Raw genomic sequence first — 23,988 nt, 5'->3', positions numbered from 1 at the left:
GTACACTTTTTAAAAAAGCTTTTATTTTTTAAGTGATCTCTACGCCCGTCTTGGGGCTCGAACTCACAATCCTGAGATCGAGTTGCATGCTCTACCAACAGAGCCTGCCACGCACCCCCTGAACTATACACTTTAAACAGGCTTTTTTTTTTTTTTTTGGTGTGAATCAAATCTGAATTTTATTTTTTAAAATTTTTTATTATGTTAATCACCATACATTACATCATTAGTTTTTGATGTAGTGTTCCATGATTCATTGTTTGCGTATAACACCCAGTGCTCCATGCAGAATGTGCCCTCCCCATCCAATCTGAATTTTAAAATGCAAAACCAACCCAAACAAAACAATGTCAAGTGGCACACGGAGGAGGATCCACTCTCAGTGTCGAAGCAATGCCCACCATTTGCTGCTCTGCCTGCTGTTCTAAGGTTAAGTGTTGCAATTCCAGTGTTAGCACTGAGAGAAAACAGGCCTGGGAAGTGAAAAAACGTTCGCCATGGAAAAGCAAAGGGAAGAAGAGAGTTTTAATGAGTGGTATAAGAAAATGTCTGCATACAGCCTATCAGATACCTTACGTACACTCTGGACAACTCCAGGAGGCAGAGAGTAGCCCGAGGCCCCGCAGCGAAGTGGGCAGAAACAAAGTGTCAAACGCATGACTGCTTAAATCGGATCTGGAATTCTTCACCATTGCAGCAGAATAGAATTTTAAAATAGAGGCTAAAGTCTAAATTCTGCAGTCAGTGTAAAGATTGCTAATTGAGCTGATGGTGGGAACGCGTCTCACACTTCGTTGTGTGGGTTGAGCAGATACCCGAGATAAACACAGTCACAAAGACATAGGGACATATTTACACCGACACTTACAGACGTAATAAACACGAGCCCCTATAAATAGCATACACCCGGATCGCAAGTACGGTTGTTATAAGGTGTCACAGTTGTGCACAGGCACTGAAACACACACAACCACACGTAACAACGTACGGATGACCTACTAATTTTCATTTAAGCTCTCTGGTAAAGGAGGCTGGGTGTGGACCGGCGTGGGAAACGTGGGGTTCAGGGACTACACATCCCAAGAACCACAGGGGCGCCCATTCCCTTTATATCTATGGCCAGCGTTCTCACGGCCTCATGGGATTTGTAGTTTATTTCTTCCTACAGGCCCAGGGACTTTGGAGTGGGTAGGCCCCTCCAACAGCCCTTGGGAAAAAAGGCTATTGCCTCTATCCAGATTTCAGCGCCTTCCTGACTATTTTTCCCGCTCTTTGATCCGATCTCAAACTGCCTGTATCTCTCCTAGCCAGGATGTAGGTGCAGGACGCTTAAAAAGAGGATCATTTCGTGCTTTAAAAGGCTACGTGGAACGCCTCACCCAGGACTACAAATTCCAGCAAGACTTGCGAGGATGTAGAGCTTGGACTACATTTCCCAGCGGGCTCCACGTCCCAGGGTGCGAGCGGGAGAAGGGCGGGCTCATGAGGGTTCTGGGGGCGCTGCCACTGTGGACCCCGCCCCTTGGGCACTTTTACCGATGTGATCTAGGAGGTTGCCATGAGGGACTTTGGACTTCCCTTGCCCTTGGGCCTGGATTTTTTGGGTGCTTGTGGGTTCTGCCTAGGACCTACTGTGCCTCTAGGGGCGCGGCCCTGAGGACTACATTTCCCGGCGTGCGTTGGGGCTGTGGGCCGAAGGCCGTGACCTCTGCCCCCTTTGTCTCCCATCATGACCCGGGCGGTCACCCGGGGAAGCAGGGTGTTGGATTGTCCTGAAGGATCTCTGGGCTGCGGGGCGCCCTGGTGTTTCCTGTGACCTCGGGTATCCATTGATTCATTTATTCTTGCAAAAACTCACTTCGGTCGCGCACTATTAGGTTGCATTCTGGGCGCTGGGAATAAGGAGTGCGCGCAGAAGACAAACGTCCTTGTTCTCCGGCCGCGTATTTCTAGTTGAAGGGAGCAGACCAAAGAGCGCACAATAAAGAATGACATGGGAAAATGAGCATTATAGCTGTCCCGACTCCCGGGTCCCGTGGAACCGAGCACTGCATTTCCCAGCGCGCCCCCACTCCAACCCTTCACCCGTCGCTTCCGAGCGGCTGACTTCCCAGTGCGCCTCGGGGCGCAGCGAGGCCAGTTGCCATTAGCAACTTCCGCTGGCGGACTCCATTACCCAGCGCGCCCTGGGGCAGCGTATTGACGTAGGCGCGCTGGGCGGGGACAGACAGATCCTCGGGCGGCGCGGAGCCAGCGGCAGTTCCCGGCGGCCCCTGGCGGGCGGCGGCGGCGGCGGCGGCGACGGCGACGGGGGTGGCGGCGGCGGCTCCGGCTCCTCGGGGCTAGGCGCTCGCTCGCTCGCTCGCTCCCCGGGCGGGCGGGCGGCGCGATGTCCGGCGAGGACGGCCCGGGGGCGGGCCCGGGGGCGGCCGCGGCCGCGGCCCGCGAGCGGCGGCGGGAGCAGCTGCGGCAGTGGGGGGCGCGGGCGGGCGCCGAGCCGGGCCCCGGGGAGCGGCGCGCCCGCACCGTGCGCTTCGAGCGCGCCGCCGAGTTCCTGGCGGCCTGCGCGGGCGGCGACCTGGACGAGGCGCGCCTGATGCTGCGTGCGGCGGACCCCGGCCCCGGCGCCGAGCTCGACCCCGCCGCCCCGCCGCCCGCCCGCGCCGTGCTCGACTCCACCAACGCCGACGGCATCAGCGCCCTGCACCAGGTCAGCGCCCCGGCCCCTTCCGGCCCCTGGCCCGCCCTGGGTCCGAGCCTGCTCGGGCATCGTCCCAGCCTGAGTCACGGTTGCCAGTCCTGGTCTGGGCCCCCCCCCCCTTCCCCTTCCACCCACCTCGAGCTCCCCGCTTCCAGTCTTGAGTCTCTTCAACCGGCCCTGGTCTTTGCTACCCTGCGCCGCCCACTCTCTGGACCCCAGCCACTGCTGACAGCCTCAGTCTGCTGCACGCCGCCGGTCCTTGTCGTTGTCACGTCGCACCGCCTTCTCCCGACCCTGAGCGCGCTTTGCTAGTCTCGTCTACCCGCTCTAGCCCACTGACCTTCCCCTTTCCAGGCAGGTACCACTGTCACTGAGCAGCATCCTCCTCTCTGGCGCCTCTGGGGCTTCCTCTCCTGGTCCCTACCCCGGGCCACCTCTTTGGCTAGGCCCAGGTGTTCCGTTTTGCCGCGCTCTGACTCGTGCTCCTTCCCACCTTTGGGCAGTGCCATCAGTTGCTGGGTGAGGATGCTGTTTCTTGAGCCCCTTTCTTCTAGGCTGGGTTTCCTTGTCTGGGTCACCTCCTTCGATCTCCACTCCGATACCGTCTGCATTTCCTCTCCGGAGGCCGTTCCACCTCTTGTCTCCCACAGTGGGCCTGGTGTGGGGGGTCTTCGCCCTTCTCCAGGCGCCTCCTCGTCCTCCTGCCCCTTCCGTTGGGCAGGCCCGCATCCTTGTCCTTTTTCTGGGGAAGCTCGAAGCGCCCACCTGTCTGTCCTTGGTCATCTTGCTTTCTCTGCCTGGTGCCTTCTCCTGTGCATTTGAGCAGCTTCTCCCCCACACACTGTGATCTCTGGCGCTCACATGTCACCTCCACAAGGCTTCTAGAACCCTGCTGGTCCTCTTGCCCACAGCCTGGCCCCCGTGCCTTTCCAAGACTCACTGATTGTTGCCGCCAGTGTTTCTGTGCCCCAGGACTGGGGCCACTTGTGCCCCAGGATTCTCCCTGGCTTTGGATGCATTTGTCTGTTCCCCCACAGTAGCACCACCAGGGACAGGGCTGGCCACGGAAGAGTCTCCACCCCTTGTGTCATCCCTGAGGCCATCTCCTTCCTGGGTCAGTCCGCGGTCCTCCCCTCCCTGCCGGAACCCACAGGGTTTGGTAATTGATGGAAAGAGAAGACCCTGGGAAGGACAGGCTGGTGGGGGAAGCAGGGATGTTGGGAGAGGTCCACTTCTCGGGTCTCCACAAAGAGGAGGGGAGCAGTTGAGGAAGAACAGAATTAGTCCTAAAGTCTAATCCCAGTTCCTCAGCTTTGTGGCCTCGAGTTCACGCCCATTTTGTGCCTCAGTTTCCTTTTCTGTGCAGCAGGGCTAGTGGTCTGCCCCTCCCTGGCAGGGCTCTTGCAAAGGAGGGAGATTGCATGTGTGGAAATCCCTTCAGGAAGTAGAGTAGGCGTTTGGCTGGGGAGTTCCTGCCACCTGGTCTGAGCGCCAACCCTCCCCTTTTTCTCTTTCCCAATCCCCGGACCCGTCCCCTAAAGAGTCCCTAGAGCTATCTGGGAACTTTTCTTCCACCCAGAGGAGGGTCCTGCTTCCCCGAGGCCTTCTAAGTTCTCAGAGTACTTGGCAAGCCCAGGAGAGAGGCCTCAGGCTCCCTTGTCCCCCTTCCTCCGCCATCATCCACGCCTTGGCTCTCCTGGACTTTCCCTCAGGGGCTCTTAGTCCTCTCTTCAGGCTGAGTCCCCCTTCTCCGGCATCCGCCTGGGCCTGGACCCTTGCAAAAGGCCACTCTGACCTTGCCTATCAGGCTGCCTTTTCAGGTGAAATCTTTTCGCCTCTCCAGGCAAGCACTTGGTAAACTCACTTTGCAGGAGGCCTGAAGGGTTAGGGCTTTGGAGGTTCAGAGAGGGGAAGTTCCCGCCTCAGGTCATGTGGCCAACAAGCAGGAGAGCTGGGGTTGGGTCAGGCCTCGCATGGGGTGACCAACTCATGGTGGTTCGCATGAGACTGGTCTGGTTTTAGCAGTGAAAGTCCTAGGTCTCAGGCAACCCCTGTCCCAGACTCCTGGGCCTTGTCTGGGTGAGTCCTGGGGCCGTGGTTTCCTTTCTGACTCCTCCTTGGAGTGGGTCCCCAGGCATCAGGCCCCTGCCCTGGTTGTGTGCCTAGGAGTTCTCAAATCCCAGTGCCTGCTTCAGGTGGGTTCGTTAACCACCTGGTAAAGCTGATAGATTCTCCCCTCTCTACAAAATTGCCTTGTGAATTAGTGGCTAGGTCTGGGGTCTGGAGTAGAAGGGATTGGGAGCCACAGTTCTTAGGTCTGAATAGGGAGGGTACAAGCTCGGTCTCCTGGGTCTGGGTGGGGGTGGGGGTTGGACTCCTGGGTCTGGGTTGGGGGGGGTGTCGTCTGGATTCTTGAATCCCTGGTGCCCAGGCCTCGGGCATCTTTCACATGGATTCCTGTGCCTGGCCAGGTCCTTGAAAGGGAAAGGCCCATCTCCCTCCTCGACAACCCCCCCCATCACCATGACAACCGGGTGGAAATAAACGGAGCCGAGTTCATCCCGTTCCCAGGGCACGTGTGGCCCCCCTTTCATGGCCCGAGTTTCCATGACTTCATGCTCTTGGCCCTCATGGCCTCCTCCCTCTTCTCCAGATGGGCGGTTTTGGAGAGATGAGGGAGTTGGGGGGTTAATTTACCCTGAGAACCCAGGAATCCAGGCCCACCCCTTCCCTTGACCTAGCGCAGGTCCCAGCGCCCACCCCGTGTTTGCATGTGCCCTGGGCTGTAAGTCCCTTCTCTGTCCCCACTTGCTGTGCCTATTTGGGCCAGGGCTCTTGTCTCCCTGAGACTGATTTCTTGCTCTGCTCTACGGAGCCCTGACAGCAGGAAGATCAGGGAGGATCTTCCCAAGTGTGGACCTTTTGGCACAGTACTCCATGCATAGTAGGCCCTCAGTGTGTGGGAGCTGCGTCTTGGGCCCCAGGCTCTAGGCACATGCTAGCTCAGCCATCTCTTATCCCTTTAGGGGTCTGGTCCCGGACCCTCATTCTGCCCCGCCTTCCCAGGGACTTGGTGACTTTACCAGCCCTGCACAGCTTTGGGCCTCAGGGGCCTGGCCTCTCGCCTCAAGGTGAAGGTCAGCGCCATGGTCAGTTCCTGGAGTGTATCTCCAGGGCCTGTGCAAGGATGGGCTGGGGTCCTGGACTCCTGGGTCTGAGGGAGGAGGGGCTGGGGGCCTGGCTCCTGGGTCTGAGGGAGGAGGGGCTGGGGTCCTGGACTCCTGGGTCTGAGGGAGGAGGTGCGGGGACCCTGGGCTCCTGGGTCTGAGGGAGGAGGGCCTGGGGGTCTGGACTCCTGGGTCTGAGGGAAGAGGGGCTGGGGGCCTAGAGCCCCGCATCTGAGAGAGGAGGAGGGGGTTGGGGGCCTGGACTCCCGAGTCTGAGGGAGAATGGGCTGGGGGCCTGGATTCCCGGGTCTGAGGGAAGAGGGGCTGGGGGCCTAGAGCCCTGGGTCTGAGGGAGGAGGGGCTGGGGGCCTGGCTCCTGGGTCTGAGGGAGGAGGGGCTGGGGGCCTGGACTCCCGGGTCTGTGGGAGGAGGGGCTGGGGTCTGGACTCCTGGGTCTGAGGGAGGAGGGGCTGGGGGCCTGGACTCCTGGGTCTGAGGGAGGAGGGGCTGGGGGTCTGGACTCCTGGGTCTGAGGGAGGAGGGGCTGGGGGCCTGGACTCCTGGGTCTGAGGGAGGAGGGGCTGGGGGCTGGACTCCTGGTCTGAGGGAGGAGGCTGGGGGCTGGACTCCTGGGTCTGAGGGAGGAGGGGCTGGGGCCTGGACTCCTGGTCTGAGGGAGGAGGGGCTGGGGGCTGGACTCCTGGGTCTGAGGGAGGAGGGGCTGGGGGCCTGGACTCCTGGGTCTGAGGGAGGAGGGGCTGGGGGCTGGACTCCTGGGTCTGAGGGAGGAGGAGCCTGGGGGTCTGGACTCCTGGGTCTGAGGGAGGAGGGGCTGGGGGCTGGACCCCTGGGTCTGAGGGAGGAGGGGCTGGGGGCCGGGATTCCTGGGTCTGAGGGAGGAGGGGCTGGGGGCTGGACTCCTGGGTCTGAGGGAGGAGGGGCTGGGGGCTGGACTCCTGGGTCTGAGGGAGGAGGGGCTGGGGCCTGGACTCCTGGGTCTGAGGGCGGAGGGATCCATTACTGGGAGCCCCCGTCCTGTTGATGGTGACTGGGGTATATCATATCTAACAAAGCACCATTCAGGATTTCTACACCTGGATAAAAGTTCCCCTCTCTTTATCCAATTCCTGTTTGTAGGAATTTGGGTGTCCTGTTGTCATGGTCTCTGCTGAGCTCCAGATGCCCAGCTGACGACCTAACCTTTGGGAAGCCAGGGGTGTCATAAGTAGCTGGGTAGGTGAAGGTGCCTGCAGGGGTAGGGCTGGTGCTTTCCAGGCTCTGTCCCAGGGACATCAGGGTCTTTCCATTGAGTGTCACAACTGCTTGTCCCCTGAATCTGTCTCATGGCCCCTCCGGGAGTCCTGCCTTGCTGGGCACAAGGTGTGTGGGTGAAGCAAGGGCTGACTGCCGTGTCCTCTGCACCCCAGGCCTGCATCGATGAGAACCTGGAGGTGGTGCGCTTCCTGGTGGAGCAGGGTGCCACGGTGAACCAGGCAGACAACGAGGGCTGGACGCCCCTGCATGTGGCTGCCTCCTGTGGTTATCTGGACATCGCTAGGTAAGGCAGGGGTGGGTACGTGGGATCCCATGGGGGCCGGAGCTCAGCCCCCTCCGCCCTGACCTTCCTACCCCACCGCTGCCCCCAGGTACCTCCTGAGCCATGGGGCCAACATTGCTGCTGTCAACAGCGATGGGGACCTGCCCCTGGACTTGGCCGAGTCAGATGCCATGGAGGGGCTGCTGAAGGCAGAGATCGCCTACCGAGGTGGGCCCTGGGTGCTGACTGTGGGCACGGGGAGCAGACAGCTGGGGCTCAGAGGCCGGTCCCTCCGTGTGCTAGGATTCTCTGAGTCTGTGCTTCTGTTTCCTGTGCAGTGGTACTGAGTCCTGTCCGCAGGCTTGGGGCATGAGTGAGTGAGTATATACAGTGTTTGTGCCACCGCTGGGCACAGAATAAGAGCCCAATCTGCTAGTGACCCCAGTTGTCACTTTACCCCTTGAGTAGGTGAGGAAATGAGGTGAGGTTTGTCCAGGGGTCCCTTAGGTGAGATTGTCTTCTTGAGGGGGAGTGGAGGCGTGCAGGGGTCCTGGGGGATTGGTTTTCCCATGCACAGGGTCGCTGCACCCCGGTGGTCTTTTTTTTTTTTTTTAAGATTTTATTTATTCCTTTGAGACACAAAGATAGAGAGAGAGAACATGAGCAGGGAGAGAGGCAGAGGGAGAGGGAGAAGCAGGCTCCTCGCCGAGCCAGGAGCCCGATGTGGGGCTCGATCCCAGGACCCTGGGATCATGACCCGAGCTGAAGGCAGACGCTTAACCATCTGAGCCACCCAGGTGCCCCCTGCACCCCGGTGGTCTTTAATATGGGCCCAGGACTCCCCGAAACTCTGCATATGGCCACGTTCATATTTCTAGAGAGAACATGTGTTGTTTCTAGCATGTTCTCAGAGGGGCTTGTGACCAAATGTACTCCCCCCAGAACAGCCGTCTGGGACCAGCTGATGCGTGGGGTGTATGGGGAAGGCTGTGGCCTGATGGATCTGGAAGCAGAGAATACACGTGGTGGGGTGTGGTCCAGGTTCAGCGAGGCAGCCTTTGAGGCTTGAGTGCAGGGTCCGGGGGTCTGGACGGCCATGTTGCAGGTTCAGGGAGGCTGCTGTAGGGCAGGCATTGGGGCGTTGAAGGTAACGCCCAGATCCCTGGCTTGGCTTGGGCAGGTTGAGGGAACACCCCGTGGGGTGGGCGTCTGGGGTCAGGGTGCCCTGCTTTGCTTAGAAGGGGAGTGTGCAAAGCTGAGGCAGAGATGAGCATCCCAAAGCTTTAAACTTGGAGAAAGGTTGGGGCAGTCTTTGGGGAGTGCCCACGTGACCCTCACTGGGCTTCGCCGGGGGTTTTAGCAGCTCTGTGGAGATGAGCGTAGCCCGTACGGTTCTCTGTGCAAGCGTGCGGTCCGCTGGTCTTTCAGCACGTTCAGTGTGGTGCGTCCGTCAGCACGTTGCTTTAGAGGGTTTCAGTCATCACCCCACTGCCCTCCGGCCCTGGGAGACCACTGAGCTCTCTGTCCCCATGCGCTTGCCGGTCTTGGGTGTTTCGTACAAATGGAATCACGCGGTACAGATTGATCGGTTTGTCTCATTTTGGCACATCTGCAGTCGCTCTGCCTCTTCCCCTCCCCCCACTCTACATAAATAGCTTCCCCCCCCTTCCTCCCTTCCCGTTTTCTTCCCTTCCTGGCTGCCTCCCTCTTCTTTCCCAGCCATCTTGAGAACATGTCGCAGACGTGTCCCCATCCTGCCGTGGGAGCTGGTGTCTCCTCCAACAAGGACGCGGGGTGTCACATTGTTACTCCTCTGTGGGCCTTGGGACCTTGAGGCTGTGCTCTTACTTGCTACTGGTGGCCTCCCCTCCCATTCAGGGCTCTCCTGGAGCCATGCCCTGCCTGCCCTTGGTCTTCATGTCCCTGGGCTTCCCCTTGCCTTCCTCACCCTGCCTCGTTTACACAGCGTGTCCCTCAGCCTGCACCGGGCAGCTGCTTCTCCAGGAGATTCAGGTCTGCATTTTTGGCAGGAACTTCCTCAGGGCGTCACTCCGGGAGACAGGCGCTGTGTGTCTGCCCCATTCCTGTTGACGTTAGCCTTGAACCCCATGGAGGGGCATTGGCCAGGTGACTCCACTGTGGAGGCATCTTCCTTCCTTTGTGATTAGAAGTAGTCTGCAGGGCAGTGCTTGGTGACGGCTGCTATGGGAGCCCCCGCAGCCTGGCTCAGGCTGACGAGGCATTTGGACGGCCGCGTGCACAGCAGCATTGTTCACAGTAGCGAAAAGGTGGATGCAGCCCAAGTGTCCATCAGCGGACAAATGGATAAACAATTTGTGGTATGTGCATACAGTGGAATAGTATTCAGCCTTAAAAAGGCAAGAGATTCTGACACATGCTACAATGTGAACGAACCTTCAGAACATTATGCTCAGTGACGTAAGTCAGGCACAAAAAGTACAAGTCCCGTATGATTCCACTTACGTGAGGAATGTGACTAAAGCGGTTACATCTGTAGAGACAAAAAGTAGAACAGGGGGTGCCAGGAGCTGGCGGAGGGGGAAATGGGGAGTTGCTGTTTAGTGGGGACTGAGTTTCAGTTTTGCTAGATAAGTGTTCTGGAGAAGGATGGTGGTGGTGGTTGTACAACAATGTGAACATATTTAATACCACTGAACTGTGCATTTAAAGAGGGATTAAGATGGTAACTTCTATGTGTATTTTTACCATGGTCAAAAAAAAAAGGAATTGGGTGCCTGGGTGGCTCAGTTGGTTAAGCGACTGCCTTCGGCTCAGGTCATGATCCCGGAGTCCCGGGATCGAGTCCTGCATTGGGCTCCCTGCTCAGTGAGGAGCCTCCTTCTCCCTCTGACCCTCCCCCCCTCTCATGTACTCTCTCTCTCTCATTCTCGCTCTCTCAAATAAATAAATCTTAAAAAAAAAAAATTTATGGGCTATGTAACTGAAGTCCAGGAATTAGGCTGGCTTCAGGCATGGTTTGATCCAGGGGTACAAAGTCAAAACTGTCACTGCACTGGACTCTGCATTGACCTCATAGGCAGATTCTCTCAACTGGGTACGTAGCACAGCTTCCAACAGCTCAGGCTGATACTCCAGCTGAACCAGAACTAGGCCTCCTCAGTTGTCTGAGCCACCACCCTCGGTCTGAGCCAGCCCTGTGCCAGTCACTGGGGCAAGAGGGATGGGTGGTTAGGTCTGGTGACGTGGCCACCTATGGAGCCCCGCCGTGGGCGCAGTCACATTGGAGCTGTGTGGGGTGGACGCAGGGTGAGGATAGTGAAGACGTAACAAAGCAGGGAGAGTAGATACCAGCAAGGCCAGCAGCAGCCCCGCCATGCTGCGGATGCTGCCCCCAGCCACAGGCCAGGCCTCGGGGACACAGTCCAGCCACCGTGTCCTGTGCACACAGCACCCTCCGGCCACTTTGCCCACGGGGACACAGGACTGGGCAGGAGGGGAGCGTCTGGCAGGCCCTCCCGCTCTGGGATGAGAATCTTGTTAGCAGGCGTGAGAGGCGGGGGCCAGCACCAAAGGAAGAATGAATAAATCACTAATTGGTAAATGCATGATCTGAGCAGGGCTGGCAAGCTTTTTCTGTGAAGGACCACACAGGAAACATTTGAGACATCGTGGGAGGTACTGTCGTGTTGCCACTGTCCCCCGTGGCTGCTTTCCCCACTACAGCTAGGGACGATATGTAGGTGGTGGGCATGGCTGTGTTCCATTAAAACTTTATTTATAAACACAGATGGCTTCCACAATCAGCAGATCTTTATTTTTTTTTTAAGATTTTATTTATTTATTTGACAGAGAGAGGGAGAGCACAAGTAGGCAGAGTGGCAGGCAGATGGAGAGGGAGAAGCAGGCTCTCTGCTGAGTGGGGAGCTGGATGTAGGGTTCGGTCCCAAGACCCCAGGATCATGACCTGAGCCGAAGGCAGCCGCCTAACGGACTGAGCCACCCAGGCGCCCCCACAATCAGCAGATCTCAGTGACAGGAGGTAGATCTGTGGTTGCCAGGGGCTGGGGGTGGGAGGTACAGGGAATGACTGCTTTGCAGGTACGAGGTTTCCTCTTGGGATGAGGGGAAAGTTCTGGAAATGGATGGGGGTCGATGGTTGCACATTGTGAATCTCCTAAATGCCACTGAATTGCAGTTTAAAATAGCAAAATTGGCCCGTTTTATGTTACCTTTATCTTGCCATCGCTGTAACAAAGTAAAAAACCAAACAGGTTCGCCAACCCTGGTCAAGAGCTCCATCAATAAACACAGGCAGGGCGCCTGGGTGGCTCAGTTGGTTAAGCGACTGCCTTCGGCTCAGGTCATGATCCCGGAGTCCCGCGATCGAGTCCCGCATCGGGCTCCCTGCTCAGCAGGGAGTCTGCTTCTCCCTCTGACCCTCTTCCCTCTCATGCTCTCTATCTCTCATTCTCTCTCTCTCAAATAAATAAATAAAATCTTAAACAAACAAAAAAAACACAGGCAGATCTCACCAAGACAAATTGCAGAAGGATGTGTATGAACATGCTGAAGGATACTAACGGTTGAGTTAAAGGTCAGCGAGCCCCACCCTTCCCTGCCCAAGTAAGGCACACGTGTCTATAATAGGATTGAAGGGGATTCCCTTTAAGGAAGTTGTGGGATGAGGAGTGTCCCTGAGTGCCCAGCACTCGCCTGGCCTCTCCACCCCGGCCTGGGCCTCCAGGTGGGCCCTCACCAACCAAACATTCCTTGAACGGCAGCCGAGTCCCTGCCAAACCCAGAGGTGCCTGCATTGGAGGTAAGGCCCGAGTGCCCAGGAGCCAGCAGGTGGCGCAGCCGTGCCGCCAGAGCTCCATGGCTTCCTGCTGCAGTGGGGGAGGGCCCTTTGGGATCCCGTATGTAGACCTAGGGCAGAAGTTTACAGCGTATATAGTAAGGATAAAGCCAAATGCATGTTCATGAGGGCAAGTTTGTGATGGTGGTGACCTCGGGGGCCACAGGGAGCAGGCGAGATTGCTGAGGGCACACAAGGGTATGTGTTGTCTCTGTCCTATTTTAACGTTTTCAACCCAAGTGGTGGTACCCTGGGGTTTTTTTGCCAGTGTTGTCCAGTGGAAAGCCAGTGTAAGCCACAAGCATAAATGAAATTTTTTAAGTAGGTGCAGTTAAAAAAGTAAAAAGAAACAGGTAAAATTAATTTTAATAATATATTTTCTTTAACTCTACATGCCCAAAATGTTATCATATCAGCATTAATCAGTATAAAGAAAACTATTCAGGGGGCGCCTGGGTGGCTCAGTCGGTTAAGCATCCAGCTCATGATGTCGGCTCAGGTCTTGATCTTGGGGTTGTGAGGTCGAGCCCCATGGTGGGCTCTGTGCCAGGTGTGGAGCCTGCTTGAGATTCTCTTTCTCCCTCTCCCTCTGCCCCTCTACTGGGCTTGCGCTCTCCTCGCTCGCGCTCTAAAAAACAAAAAAGAAAAATCTATTCATGGGTTGTTGCACACTCTTTCCCCCCCACACACATCGAAATCCAGTGTGTGCTTTACATTCATAACACATCTGAGTTCGGACTAGCTACGGTTCATGTGCTCAGTAGCTGTGTGTGGCTGACGGCTGTTGAGCAGGATGGCTGAGCTCCATGCAGCACTTCGTTGAGTGTGAGATATCTCAGTTGGAAAAGCAGTAGACACCAGTAAACTTGCAGGAGAAAGATCAAACATTCCCTGGAAATGACCATGTTTGACTCGTGTCTCAATGGTTTATACCGTGCACACTGCGGGTTCTCAGTGATGGTCAGCAGATACTATTCCAGCTTCAACAAGGCTGCCTGTTTTGATCCAAAATCCACCGACATGCAAAGTCATAACTTGCCTTTTGCATCCACAAATACAGTACAATTTTTCCACGAAACCAAAGGAAATGGTGAAAATGACTGATGAAGAAGCATGCTGGCCTCTCACCAGCTTGTCCTAGGTGACAGCACAGCTGTGAACAGGAGTCAGCTCCTGGGGAGGAAAGAAGCTGTTGCCTCAGTGACACAGACCCTCTGGTGGCTCCTGCCTTGGTTTGCCCTACTCACGGGTGACAGAAATGGTCGCGACAAAGTGCGTGAAGATGCAGGGCTAAGGATTTTACTGGTGATGCTAGGGAGAGTCAGATGTCATCAGACGCTGGGCTTGCTCTATAAACTTGAGGTTTTATACTTAATGATAAAGGTGGCACTTGGGTTGAAATGGGAGAAGGCCTGCCATCTCCATTGTCCCCGCCTCCAGCGGCGACCTGGAACCAGGCGGGGAGATCCAGGTCTTCTGAGTCCCAGAGGAGCCGGGCAGGGCCCCGGCCCCGTGCCTCCTGGAGCTGGAGGTGCGCGTCCTACCTAACGCCCCTTCTCGTCCTCCCAGGTGTGGATGTGGAGGCGGCCAAACGGGCCGAGGAGGAATTACTGCTTCATGACACCAGGTGCTGGCTGAACGGGGGCGCCATGCCAGAGGCCCGGCACCCCCGAACGGGGGCCTCTGCCCTGCACGTGGCCGCTGCTAAGGGCTACATCGAAGTGATGCGGTGAGCTGGGCTGGCGTGGTCCTCCCTCTTCCCTGCTCTTTGCCTTGGGCCCGTGTGTCCCTTCTCTCAGCCTCACACCTTACTGTGGATTGTTTAAGTTACGTATGTAGGCTGAGTATTTCCCTTTACATACAGCTTTGCCACGTCCACAAGTCCTGATGTGTAGGCTCTTCGCTGTCATTCAGTTTAAAACATTTCCAGCTTGTGGTCTTTTTTCTCTGTGACCCATGGATTATCTGGGAGTATGTCGTTAATTTCAGATGCACGGGATTTTCTAGTCATCGTTTCATTACTCGTTTCCTGGCTTGCTCGCACTGTGCTTAGACAGCGGGTTCTGTATGATTCCAGATTTCTGAAATCCTCTGAGGTTTGCTTTATACCCCAGTGTGTGTGAGTTGGAAAAGAGCTGTGCTGTCAGGTATAGCGTTCTATATAGGTTATTAGGCCAGCTTTGTAGTTGTGCTATTTAAGTCCTCTGTACGCTTAGTGGGTTTTTTTCCATCTGCCTGCTCTGTCAGTTACTACGGGAGGCGTAAAAAAAAAAAATTTTTTTTTTTAAGATTTTATTTTTAAGTAATCTCTGCACCCAGTGTGGGGCTCAGATTTACAACCCTGAGATTGAGTCGCATGCTGTACGACTGAGCCAGCCGGCATCTCCCAAAATTTCCCATTAGGCTTGTGGATTTTGCTTGTTCACCCTTGTAGTTCCGGCAGTCTCTGTTCCCGTATTTCCAGGCCAGGCTCTCTGGCACGTGTGTATTTCACGTTGCACGTCGTCAAACGGCGCATGCTCCTCAGCTGGGCCTCGTCTGTGTTTGGCTGCCTCACCCCCTTATTTTGGGGTGGTTGGTTCCAGTTGTCATCCTCAGACTCCCTCTTCTCTCTGTGATTTATACTTTATTTTTAGTCTGAAAGTGGAGTAGAGATGAATCCCTCATCTCTGCTCACTTCTGTGTTGGACTTTTAGGCAGGTCTTCTAGTGAGGAGTAGCTCCAGGCCCATGTCCTAGTTACTCGCCTGCTCTGAAAGTACAACGCTTTGTCCTCCATACTTGCAGCAGAAGATCTGATGTGATGCTTGCGGACCGCGTCGGGCACTTGCCCATCTCAGAGCTAGTCCCTGTGGCAAGGGGGATGGGATACTGTAAATGGGCAGGCCCGGTCGTGCGCTCAGCCCCTCCCTGTTCTGCCTATGGCTTCCACCCCTGCGTCTCAGGTGGCTGCTTCACCTCCTGCCATCGCATCTGTATCCCAGACGGCAGGAAGGAGGCGAGGGCAAAAGGAGCAGATGTCAGTTTCCTTTTAGAAGAACAGTCCAGAAGGGACATGCACACTTAACGCTGACAGCCCATTTGCCAGACCACCTGGCATTTAGCTGGTATTACCACCATCCCAGTTACTCACCTGGCCACTCACAGCTGCCAGGGAGACGGGACATTTCTCCAGTCAGGTGACAGTGTGGCCAGCCGAGAGTCGACATTGTTACTAACAGGGGGAGAGTCCCTGTTTGGGGGCAGCCTCACTCTCTGCCCCAGAACTGAAATGCTTTCGATGCAGACATATTCTTTGAGTCTCATTTCATTACTGCCCCTCAGAATGGCTTCTATTTACAACTAAACCCATCAACTGCATTTTTAGGAGACAATGTAACTGATATTCTCCTCATTGGAGATGAATGACAGCACTGTGCAGCTATTTGATGTGACTTACTCAACACTGACTTACTGAGCACCTGCTGTATGCCAGGCCGTCTTTTAGGGCGGGGGGTGCACTGGCCAATGGGACAGGTCTGCGCCCATGTGCAGCCCCCGGCTTCGCTGGGGGGACAGGTGAGCAAGGAAGCAGGCCAGATCCGAGGGCCCTGAGTGCATGGAGGGTCTGCCATTCTCCACGCTGGTGACCTGGGGCTGGATGACTCCAGGTTCATTGTACGTCATTGAGCGGCATCCCTGGGCTCTACGCTGGGTGCCAGGAGCACCCCCACCACAGTCATGACAACCAGCCATATCTGGGCATCGCCGAGTGCCCCCGGGCAGCCAGCACGGTCCCTGGTTGAAACCACGGGCCTAGGAGGATATAAATAGGGCGGTGGGAGGAGTGAATGGCATGAGCTCTGGCCTGGGGACAGCTGGTGACCGACCACGTGAGCCTCCACTCCCAGACAGAAGGGGGGCATCCTTGGGGAGATAGCGGGCACCCAGTGTGGCTGCAGCAAGTGAGCTCCGGGAAGGTGAGTGGCGAGGTCAGCAGGGCCACACAGGAGTGCTTTGATTTGAAAAGACTCCTTATTAAATATCTTCTCTCTCCATCCTCTCACCTTGCATTAGCTCTTTCCCACTGACACAGAGCCTGATATCAGCTGTGCAGAATTGCCCTGGGCCTGTAACCCTGCCTTCCCCCAAAACCTGTGCTCTGAGATGCTGGTTATCGTAGACCCATCGAAGCCAGGCTTCCTCAGCCTCACCACTCGTGGCGTTCTGGACCAGATCAACCTTTGCTGTGGGGCCATCCTCTGCACTGTAGGATGTTGGTAGCATCCCTGGCGTGCACCCCCAAGTTGTGACAACCAGCAACGTCTCCAGACATTGCCAGATGGCCCTGGCGGGCCGTATCGCCTTGGCTGAGAACCGCACCCTCAGCTGGCGGGTTCCTGGAACAGTACTGCCCCGAGGCTGCCCCTTCTGGGGCCTCAGGTTTTTCACAGGCTCTGGGGCTGTCTGTCCCACAACCGGGGGTGACAGTCCAGAGAGTGTAGGTCTGCAGGTACAAGGAGCAGGGTTCTAGAGGCCACCTGCTGGCCGGGGGAGGGGCTCTTCACCACCTGCCCGGGACCGGTTCAGTGCTGTCATGGGTCACAGCGCCGCGAGCCCGTGTCAGCCCTTGGTGCAGAACCCCTGTCTTGGTCCTTGACTATAAGCCTTCCTGGCCCCCAGGCTGCTCCTCCAGGCTGGCTATGACCCGGAGCTCCGGGATGGGGACGGCTGGACCCCCCTGCATGCAGCGGCCCACTGGGGTGTGGAGGACGCCTGCCGCCTGCTGGCTGAGCACGGTGGGGGCATGGATTCGCTGACCCACGCGGTGAGGGCCAGGCTGCTTGGGGACTGGGGAGAGTGAGGGTGGGGGGCCCCCGCACCTCCTTCATCCTCTGCCCCCTCTCTTCCTTCCTCTCCGTCAGGGGCAGCGTCCCTGTGACCTGGCTGATGAAGAGGTGCTGAGTCTGTTGGAGGAGCTGGCCCGGAAGCAGGAGGATGTGAGTCTCAGGGGCGCCCTCCCTCCTGTCAGCCCGCCGAGGGAGGCCTCCTTGCTCCTCCCCAGCTGGCGACAGTCAGGAAGAGGAGTTGAGCGGAGGGGAAGGGGTCTGGGGCCCAGTCGCGCCTTCGGATACAGATGACGATTATCTGTCCCAGGCTCGGGCTGTGCCTCATCAGCCCTGGGATGCAGCCCAACCAGCATGGAGCCAGGCCTTGTTGCTGGAAAAATGCAGAGTGAAGGGATGAATGGCCTGGAATCTGGGCTCTGAATCCCGGCTTTGCCATATGGATTTGCTGTGTGAGCTCGGGCTGGTCACTTAATCCCTCTGAGCCTCCGTTTCCTCATCTGTAAAATGGGGATAATGGTGTGTGCACTTTTATGAGGAGTTGTGTGGGTATATGCTATCCTACGAGGAGTATGTACGTTACTGAACAAGGACATTTAGAACGCTGCTCGGCAGATGGTAAGCCCTGTTGGTAGCAAGCAGCATGTCCTGGGGGCCAGGCCCTAGCCTGGAGCTTCCCGTGAGTGGCAGGTAGATGGACACAGATCCCTCTGTTTAAAGGTTGGTCATGGTTCTGGCTTGGTGGTCAGCTTCTCAGACCCAGGGCACGTGCTCGGGTTTGAGGGAACAGCATGTGCCAAGCCTGGGGGGTGGGAGCCTGAGGCAGCGGGGCCCTGGGACGGGCACACCCGAAGGACCTTGAATGTCAGGCTGAGGAGCAGCGTGAGGCTGAAGGTGAACATGATGGGGCCACAGTGGGGTTTGTAGAGGGTGAGACAGCCCTCAGGGAGGAGGAGAAAGATCTGTATGTGCGTCTCCATCCTGGAGGGGAATCCTCCCGCACGTGGGGCCTGCTGGATAGGCCAGGTGGGGGCGGGGAATGACTGGCTGTTCTAAGGAAGGAACTGTTGTGCAGAGGCTGGGCCAGTGCCCGGCAAGCCGTAGAGAGGAGGCAGGGGCTCCTAGGTCTGAGCACCAGGCCAGTGTCCCTGGTGAGCAGGGCACCCTGGGAGGTAAGAGGGGATGAGAACAGAGGTGGATGTGAGAGCTCGAGGGGCCACATGCCGCACAGCCATCTGCAACTCGCTCCGAGGAGCCCGCAGACCCTCCATGCCCACCACTGGAGTGGAGTGCACTGCAGCTGGAGCATCCTCGAGCTTAGATGAGCAGAGCTGTGTGTGCTGGCCCTGGAGGGCTGTGGGGCCCTCGCAGCAGCCTGCTTTCTCCCTTGCAGCTGCGGAACCAGAAGGAGGCCTCCCAGAGCAGAAGCCAGGAGCCCCAGGTGCCTTCTAGCAGCAAACACCGAAGGTAGTAGGCGGGCACATGGGTGGGTGGGCTGGAGTCTCCCAGGGCTTGGACCACAACACCCGCCCCTTCCCACCAGAAGCTCTGTGTGTCGTCTGAGCAGCCGGGAGAAGATCTCCCTCCAGGACCTGTCCAAGGAACGCCGGCCTGGGGGTGCAGGGGGGCCCCCAATACAGGATGAGGATGAGGGAGAAGAAGGCCTCACAGGTGAGGGGCCAGGTCTGGGTTTCTGAATCTAGGAAGAGGAAGCTGGAGCCTGGACTCCTGGAGTTGGGGAAGGAGGGGCTGGGGGGCCTGGACTCCTGGGTCTGAGGGTGGAGGGGGCTGGGGGTCTGGACTCCTGGATCTGAGGGAGGAGGGGCTGGGGGCCTGGACTCCTGGGTCTGAGGGTGGAGGGGGCTGGGGCCTGGACTCCTGGGTCTGAGGGAGGAGGGGCTGGGGCCTGGACTCCTGGGTCTGAGGGAGGAGGGGCTGGGGGTCTGGACTCCTGGGTCTGAGGGAGGAGGGGGCTGGGGATCCGGACTCCTGGGTCTGAGGAAGGAGGGGGCTGGGGGTCTGGACTCCTGGGTCTGAGGGAGGAGGGGCTGGGGGCCTGGACTCCTGGGTCTGAGGGAGGAGGGGGTTGGGGGCCTGGACTCCTGGGTCTGAGGGAGGAGGGGCTGGTTCTGAGAGGCAGCTGGTGTCTCCCTTTTCCTACTCCACAGAGCCACCTCCTCCAGAATCCAGAACTGTCAATGGAGTGTCTTCCCCACCTCCCCGTAGCCCTCAGGGCCCCATGGTGAGTCTGGATGCCCTGGACGGTCATGCTGTTTTGGGAGGGCAGGGAGGGATGCCAGGAGCCCGCAACCCCTTTTCAGGGTATGTAGGATGAAGATTACAGTTTCCAGAGTCCCCCGGACCAGCTGAGTTGTTTTTTCTGGCCGCACCCTCCAGGGGCTGATGGGAATTGCAGTTTGTGTGGTCCCTCTGGGGTAACACTTGAAGTCTATGGGAAGGATCCTTTCTCCGTAACTGAGACCTTTCTCTTCCCCAGCCCCCAGAAGGGGCCCCTTTCTCCAGGCGCTTTGGCCTCCAGAAGACGGGAAGCTCTGGTGCCCTGGGTCCCACAGACGGGCGGGAGGCCTCGAGCACCCCTGGGGCTGGGCTGCAACGCTCAGCTTCCTCCTCTCGGCTGGAAGGGACGTCTGTTCAGGTGAGTGGGGTGAGGGGCAGGGGACCAGGCCCTGCCTAGTCGAGGAGAAGGTCCTCTCCGATATTTGTCTCTCTGCACAGGCCAAGGAGCCCCGTCTTGCCAGAATTACACCTACACCCTCCCGTAAGGTGCCGGAGCCCTCTGCCCCGTGAGTACCAACCCAGGGCCTGGGCCTGTCAGGGTGGGAGGCAGGGCTGGGTTACAACCTCTTCAGTCCCTTTGCACTGTGGGGTCTCTGCCCCGACCACTCTTTGCCTCCATTTTCCTTCTGGTGCGTCCAGGAAAAGCTTACAGTTAAGCTCGTAAGGTCACAATGACGTTACCTCCTGTTGCCTCTGTCTGCACCTCCCACCCCCCCTTTCTGACACAGGCATGCTCCTGCCCTTCCTCAGGTCTCTGTGTGTCACCGTCTGGGTGAGGCCCACTCTGACCCCCTGCTCATGCTACTGCAGTGTCTGCACATGCACACCCTCCCACCTCCTGTCAGCGCTCTGCTTTTCAAAGTCCTTTAGCCTTCTGGTGCATTATGTGGTGTACACATTTTTTTTTACGCTTGTTTGTTCTGCACCTTTTCTGTTCATACTTGACTCTTCGGGGCAGAGATAATTTTTTTCTGCTCAGTGCTGCATCTCCAGCACCTGCCACGGAACTCGAGCTTGAGTAATAATTGGATGAATGAATTCACACAGGTTTGAGATCTCCAGGCGCTCTCCCTTGGATAACTCCACTCCTCCCTCCAGGATTCCGGAGCCTGAATCCCCAGTGAAGCCCAATGTCCCTGTAGCTTCTACAGTACCCCCGGCTGACTCCCGGGAACGGCGGAGGTGAAGAGGCAGGGGGTGGGAAGCTCTTTCTCCCCAGCTGGGAAAAACCACATGGCCCAGGTCTGGGTCCTCAGGGCCCCCGGCAGGCACTCCCTAGGGGGGAGTTTGTCCCAGGGTCCACTGTGAGTTGACAGTCCTCTGGCAGAACTTACCTTCCCTGAAGGGTGTCAGCCATGGAACGGGAACAGGGCTCAAAGGAACCCTCCCTGAAGTTGGGACCTCTCACTCAGGTCCTACCAGATGCCTGTGCGGGATGAGGAATCTGAATCCCAGCGGAAAGCTCGCTCTCGCCTCATGCGCCAGTCTCGGAGGTCCACACAGGTGTGGGCGTGGGCTGGGGCCTGGGCTCCTGGATCCTGGGAAAAGGGGGTTGGGGCTCGAACTCTTGTGGGTCTGGGAAGGAGAGGCTGGGTGCCTGGACTCCTGGGTCTGAGGGAGGAGGGGGCTGGGGGCCTGGACTCCTGGGTCTGAGGGAGGAGGGGCTGGGGGCCTGGACTCCTGGGTCTGAGGGAGGAGGGGGCTGGGGGCCTGGACTCCTGGGTCTGAGGGAGGAGGGCCTGGGGTCTGGACTCCTGGGTCTGAGGGAGGAGGGGCTGGGGGTCCTGACTCCTGGGTCTGAGGGAGGAGGGGGCTGGGGTCTGGACTCCTGGGTCTGAGGGAGGAGGGCCCGAGGGCTTGAACTCAGTCCTGAGGGGCTGGGCCCTGAGCTCGGGGACCCCTCACTGCCCCCGCGCTGCAGGGTGTGACTCTGACCGACCTGAAGGAAGCAGAGAAGGTAGCAGGGAAGGCCCCAGAGCCAGAGAAGTCGAGCCTACAGAGCCTGGTGAGAGGGATCAGGTGAGCAGGTGGTGGGTGGTATAAGACGCCCGTGTCTTCTGACCCCTCTGACCTCCCTGCCCTTCTCCCCCAGGACCCATCTGCGCGACCCCGAATCCCTGGGGTGGAGAACTCTGATGGCCCTGCCCAGAGAGGTGAGGTCTGGTCTCTGGGACGTGGTCCTCCTGCTCTGGCCTCCCCATCTCTCCTGCTGCACTGTTTTCCTGGGGGTTGGGCTAGGGGTCCTGACACCGCAGGGAGGGCCCCCTCCCGAGGTTTCTGGGCTGATTCCTGCCCCTCCCCCCAGCAGAGGCGCCTGACGGGCAGGGTCAGGGACCACAGGCCGCCAGGGAGCATCGCAGAGTCGGCAAGGAGTGGAGGGGGCTTGCGGAGGTGAGGGGTGGGTTCCAGGTCCGGGCGGGGTGAGCTGGGCTATGGGTGGGCCTTGGAGGCAGGGTGGTGGGCCAGACTCCCCTCCCGGCATCAGGCTGAACCCCACCTCCGCCCGCAGGGGGAGGAGGCGGAGCTGGCCGACCGCAGCCCAGAGTCCAGGTACAGGGTGGGCCGGGAAGGGTTTGGGCTTGTCTCCCGGGCCACAGAGAGCCCCGCTGACGCCCCGCCCGCCTCCACCCCAGCACTTCGGAGGGCGGCCCCTCACCTCACAGGCAGCGGGACCCGGAGCCGGCATCGGATGAACCTGATGGAGGCTTCAGGAAGGTTCGCAGCTCCACCCCACCATCGATCCAGCTGACCAGCAGTCGGCCTGTCCGCCTGCCCTTCCGCCCTCTGTCTGTGGTTCCGCCTGCCGCATCCCCACACCCCGCCCTTCCCGGCGGCCTCCCTGAGCTGCGTGTGGGTCGCTGAGCTGCGTGTGGCTGGCAAGCCTGACCCTGTGCCCCCTTCCCCCTGCCCCCCCCGCCCCCCAGCTGTACTCAGAGCTGCGCAGTGAGAATGAGAGGCTTCGGGAGGCCCTGACCGAGACCACGCTGCGCTTGGCACAGCTCAAGGTGGAGCTAGAGCGCGCCACGCAGGTGAGGTGCTGAGGCCCCGGAGGTTTTCCCGCGCTGGCCCAGGTGTGCCTGTGCGGGGGCTCAGGACCGCTGGGCTGGGGGGTGAGAGCAACGGGGGTGGGGGGCAGGGCCTGCGGGGCGTGCTGGGACCCGTGGGGGTGGGGCTGGATGCTGAGAGGTAGGGCCCAAGGGCCTGGACGGCTGTCCCTCTCCCTGTGCCGGTGTCCTCCCTCCTGGTCTTTGTGGTTTGGGCGTTTGAGCCTTGTGTTTCCTCTTGTTCTCACCAGAGACAGGAGCGCTTTGCCGAGAGACCAGCCCTTCTGGAGCTGGAGAGATTCGTGAGTAGGAGCGCCTGGGGTGGGGGCCCATGTGTCCCCAGCCGTACATACCCATGTGGGTCTGAAGAAGGCCCTCTGCCCTCCCCCCACCCTTCCCAGCCTTACATGACTGCCGCCCCCCCCCCCCCGCCCCCCCAGCCCCCCGCCCCTGGCCTCACATCTCCCATTCATTCCAGGAGCGCAGGGCCCTGGAGCGAAAGGCAGCCGAGCTCGAGGAGGAGCTCAAGGTGAATACTTAGGGGGCGCTGTGGGCAGGGGCTTCCACGGGCCCAGGGCTGCCCGGCTGACCCATCCCGTCCCCTCCCCTCCCCCAGGCCCTGGCCGACCTCCGGGCTGACAACCAGAGGCTCAAGGATGAGAACGCAGCCCTGATCCGTGTCATCAGCAAACTCTCTAAGTGACTCTGGAGGAGGACCTTCCCCCGTACCCGTATTTATACAGCTGCTTCTGCCACACGCATCCCTTGCCCGGTGCGAGCACGAGTGACAGGGCTCCCAGGGGCGCTCGGAGAAGCCATAGCCTCCCTCCGGGGCCTCCAGACTGTGAGGGGAGTACAGAGTCCCCAGGAGCCAGGGGGGGCCCCCTGAGGCCAGGGAGGGGGACGTTGCTGGGGGGGGGCTCGGGGCTGGAGGTGGGACCAGGGAGGAGCGGAGGACCAGGAAGTGCCAGGACCAGAGTGGCCGCCGGAGGTCCCCCTCTCACGTGTGATGCCACCCCCCATCACCCCTCCCGTTCCTGAACAGGGATCCGAGAATGTGCCAAGAGTCCCGCCCACCTCGGCCAGGTGGGCCTGTATATAGGGTCCGTGTGCAATAGGGAGGGATGTCTCTATTTTTTGCTGCCCCCTCCCCGCCCACTGTCAGGGGCAGGGGGAGAAGATATTTTCGAGACAAAGCACAGGCACCACAAATAAAAGTCGTGAAGTTGCCACACAGTGACTGTGTCCCTGGCGGGGGCGGGGGGGCAGCGCTTCCGTGTTCATCTGTGCTCGTCCGTGGGGGTGGGGTGCCAGGGGGTTGCGGGGGGAAGGCTTTCAGGGCAGTGGCCAGCTGGAGCCGTGGCCTCGAACCAGGGCTGACAAGGTCCCCCTGGTCCCTGAGTAGCCTGGGGCTGGGCAGGAACGGTCAGCTGGCTCAGAGGCCAGGGCTCCTGTCAGGCTTGGAGCTCAGCTCTTACCCAGTGCTTTTGAAACAAATTTGAGCCGGTTGCCAACATGTAAAATTTGGGGTCATTCATTTTTAAAAACCCTAGAGTTTTGGCTTTTCTGGAAACAGGAC

General features: G+C 58.6%; 1 protein-coding gene across 5 annotated transcripts; it reads left to right on the top strand.

Moving 5' to 3' along the window:
- The first annotated feature begins 2,389 nt into the window (after nucleotides 1–2,389).
- Nucleotides 2,390–23,641, top strand: PPP1R12C (protein phosphatase 1 regulatory subunit 12C). Of its 5 annotated transcripts, none has more exons than XM_027618281.1 (22): nucleotides 2,390–2,710; nucleotides 7,296–7,426; nucleotides 7,515–7,633; nucleotides 13,812–13,971; nucleotides 16,904–17,048; nucleotides 17,146–17,220; nucleotides 18,461–18,534; nucleotides 18,611–18,738; nucleotides 19,236–19,309; nucleotides 19,565–19,723; nucleotides 19,804–19,871; nucleotides 20,464–20,547; nucleotides 20,778–20,868; nucleotides 21,287–21,370; nucleotides 21,458–21,518; nucleotides 21,671–21,756; nucleotides 21,875–21,915; nucleotides 21,999–22,080; nucleotides 22,290–22,394; nucleotides 22,661–22,711; nucleotides 22,888–22,938; nucleotides 23,026–23,641. In XM_027618281.1, exons 1-22 carry the CDS (start codon nucleotides 2,390–2,392, stop codon nucleotides 23,110–23,112), a joined length of 2,277 nt encoding a protein of 758 aa, XP_027474082.1. In that variant the 3' UTR covers nucleotides 23,113–23,641. The 5 variants fall into 5 exon arrangements, 3 of the variants coding, with proteins under 3 accessions (XP_027474082.1, XP_027474081.1, XP_027474080.1); XM_027618280.1 differs by having other exon boundaries at nucleotides 20,413–20,547; nucleotides 21,674–21,756; XM_027618279.1 differs by having other exon boundaries at nucleotides 20,413–20,547.
- The last annotated feature ends 347 nt before the right edge of the window (nucleotides 23,642–23,988 follow it).

The sequence above is a fragment of the Zalophus californianus genome, chromosome 17, assembly GCF_009762305.2.
Source record: "Zalophus californianus isolate mZalCal1 chromosome 17, mZalCal1.pri.v2, whole genome shotgun sequence".
Taxonomy (NCBI): Eukaryota; Metazoa; Chordata; class Mammalia; order Carnivora; family Otariidae; genus Zalophus; species Zalophus californianus.
The sequence above is the reverse complement of the archived record's forward strand: the minus strand, read 5'-3'. Positions and strand labels throughout refer to the sequence as shown.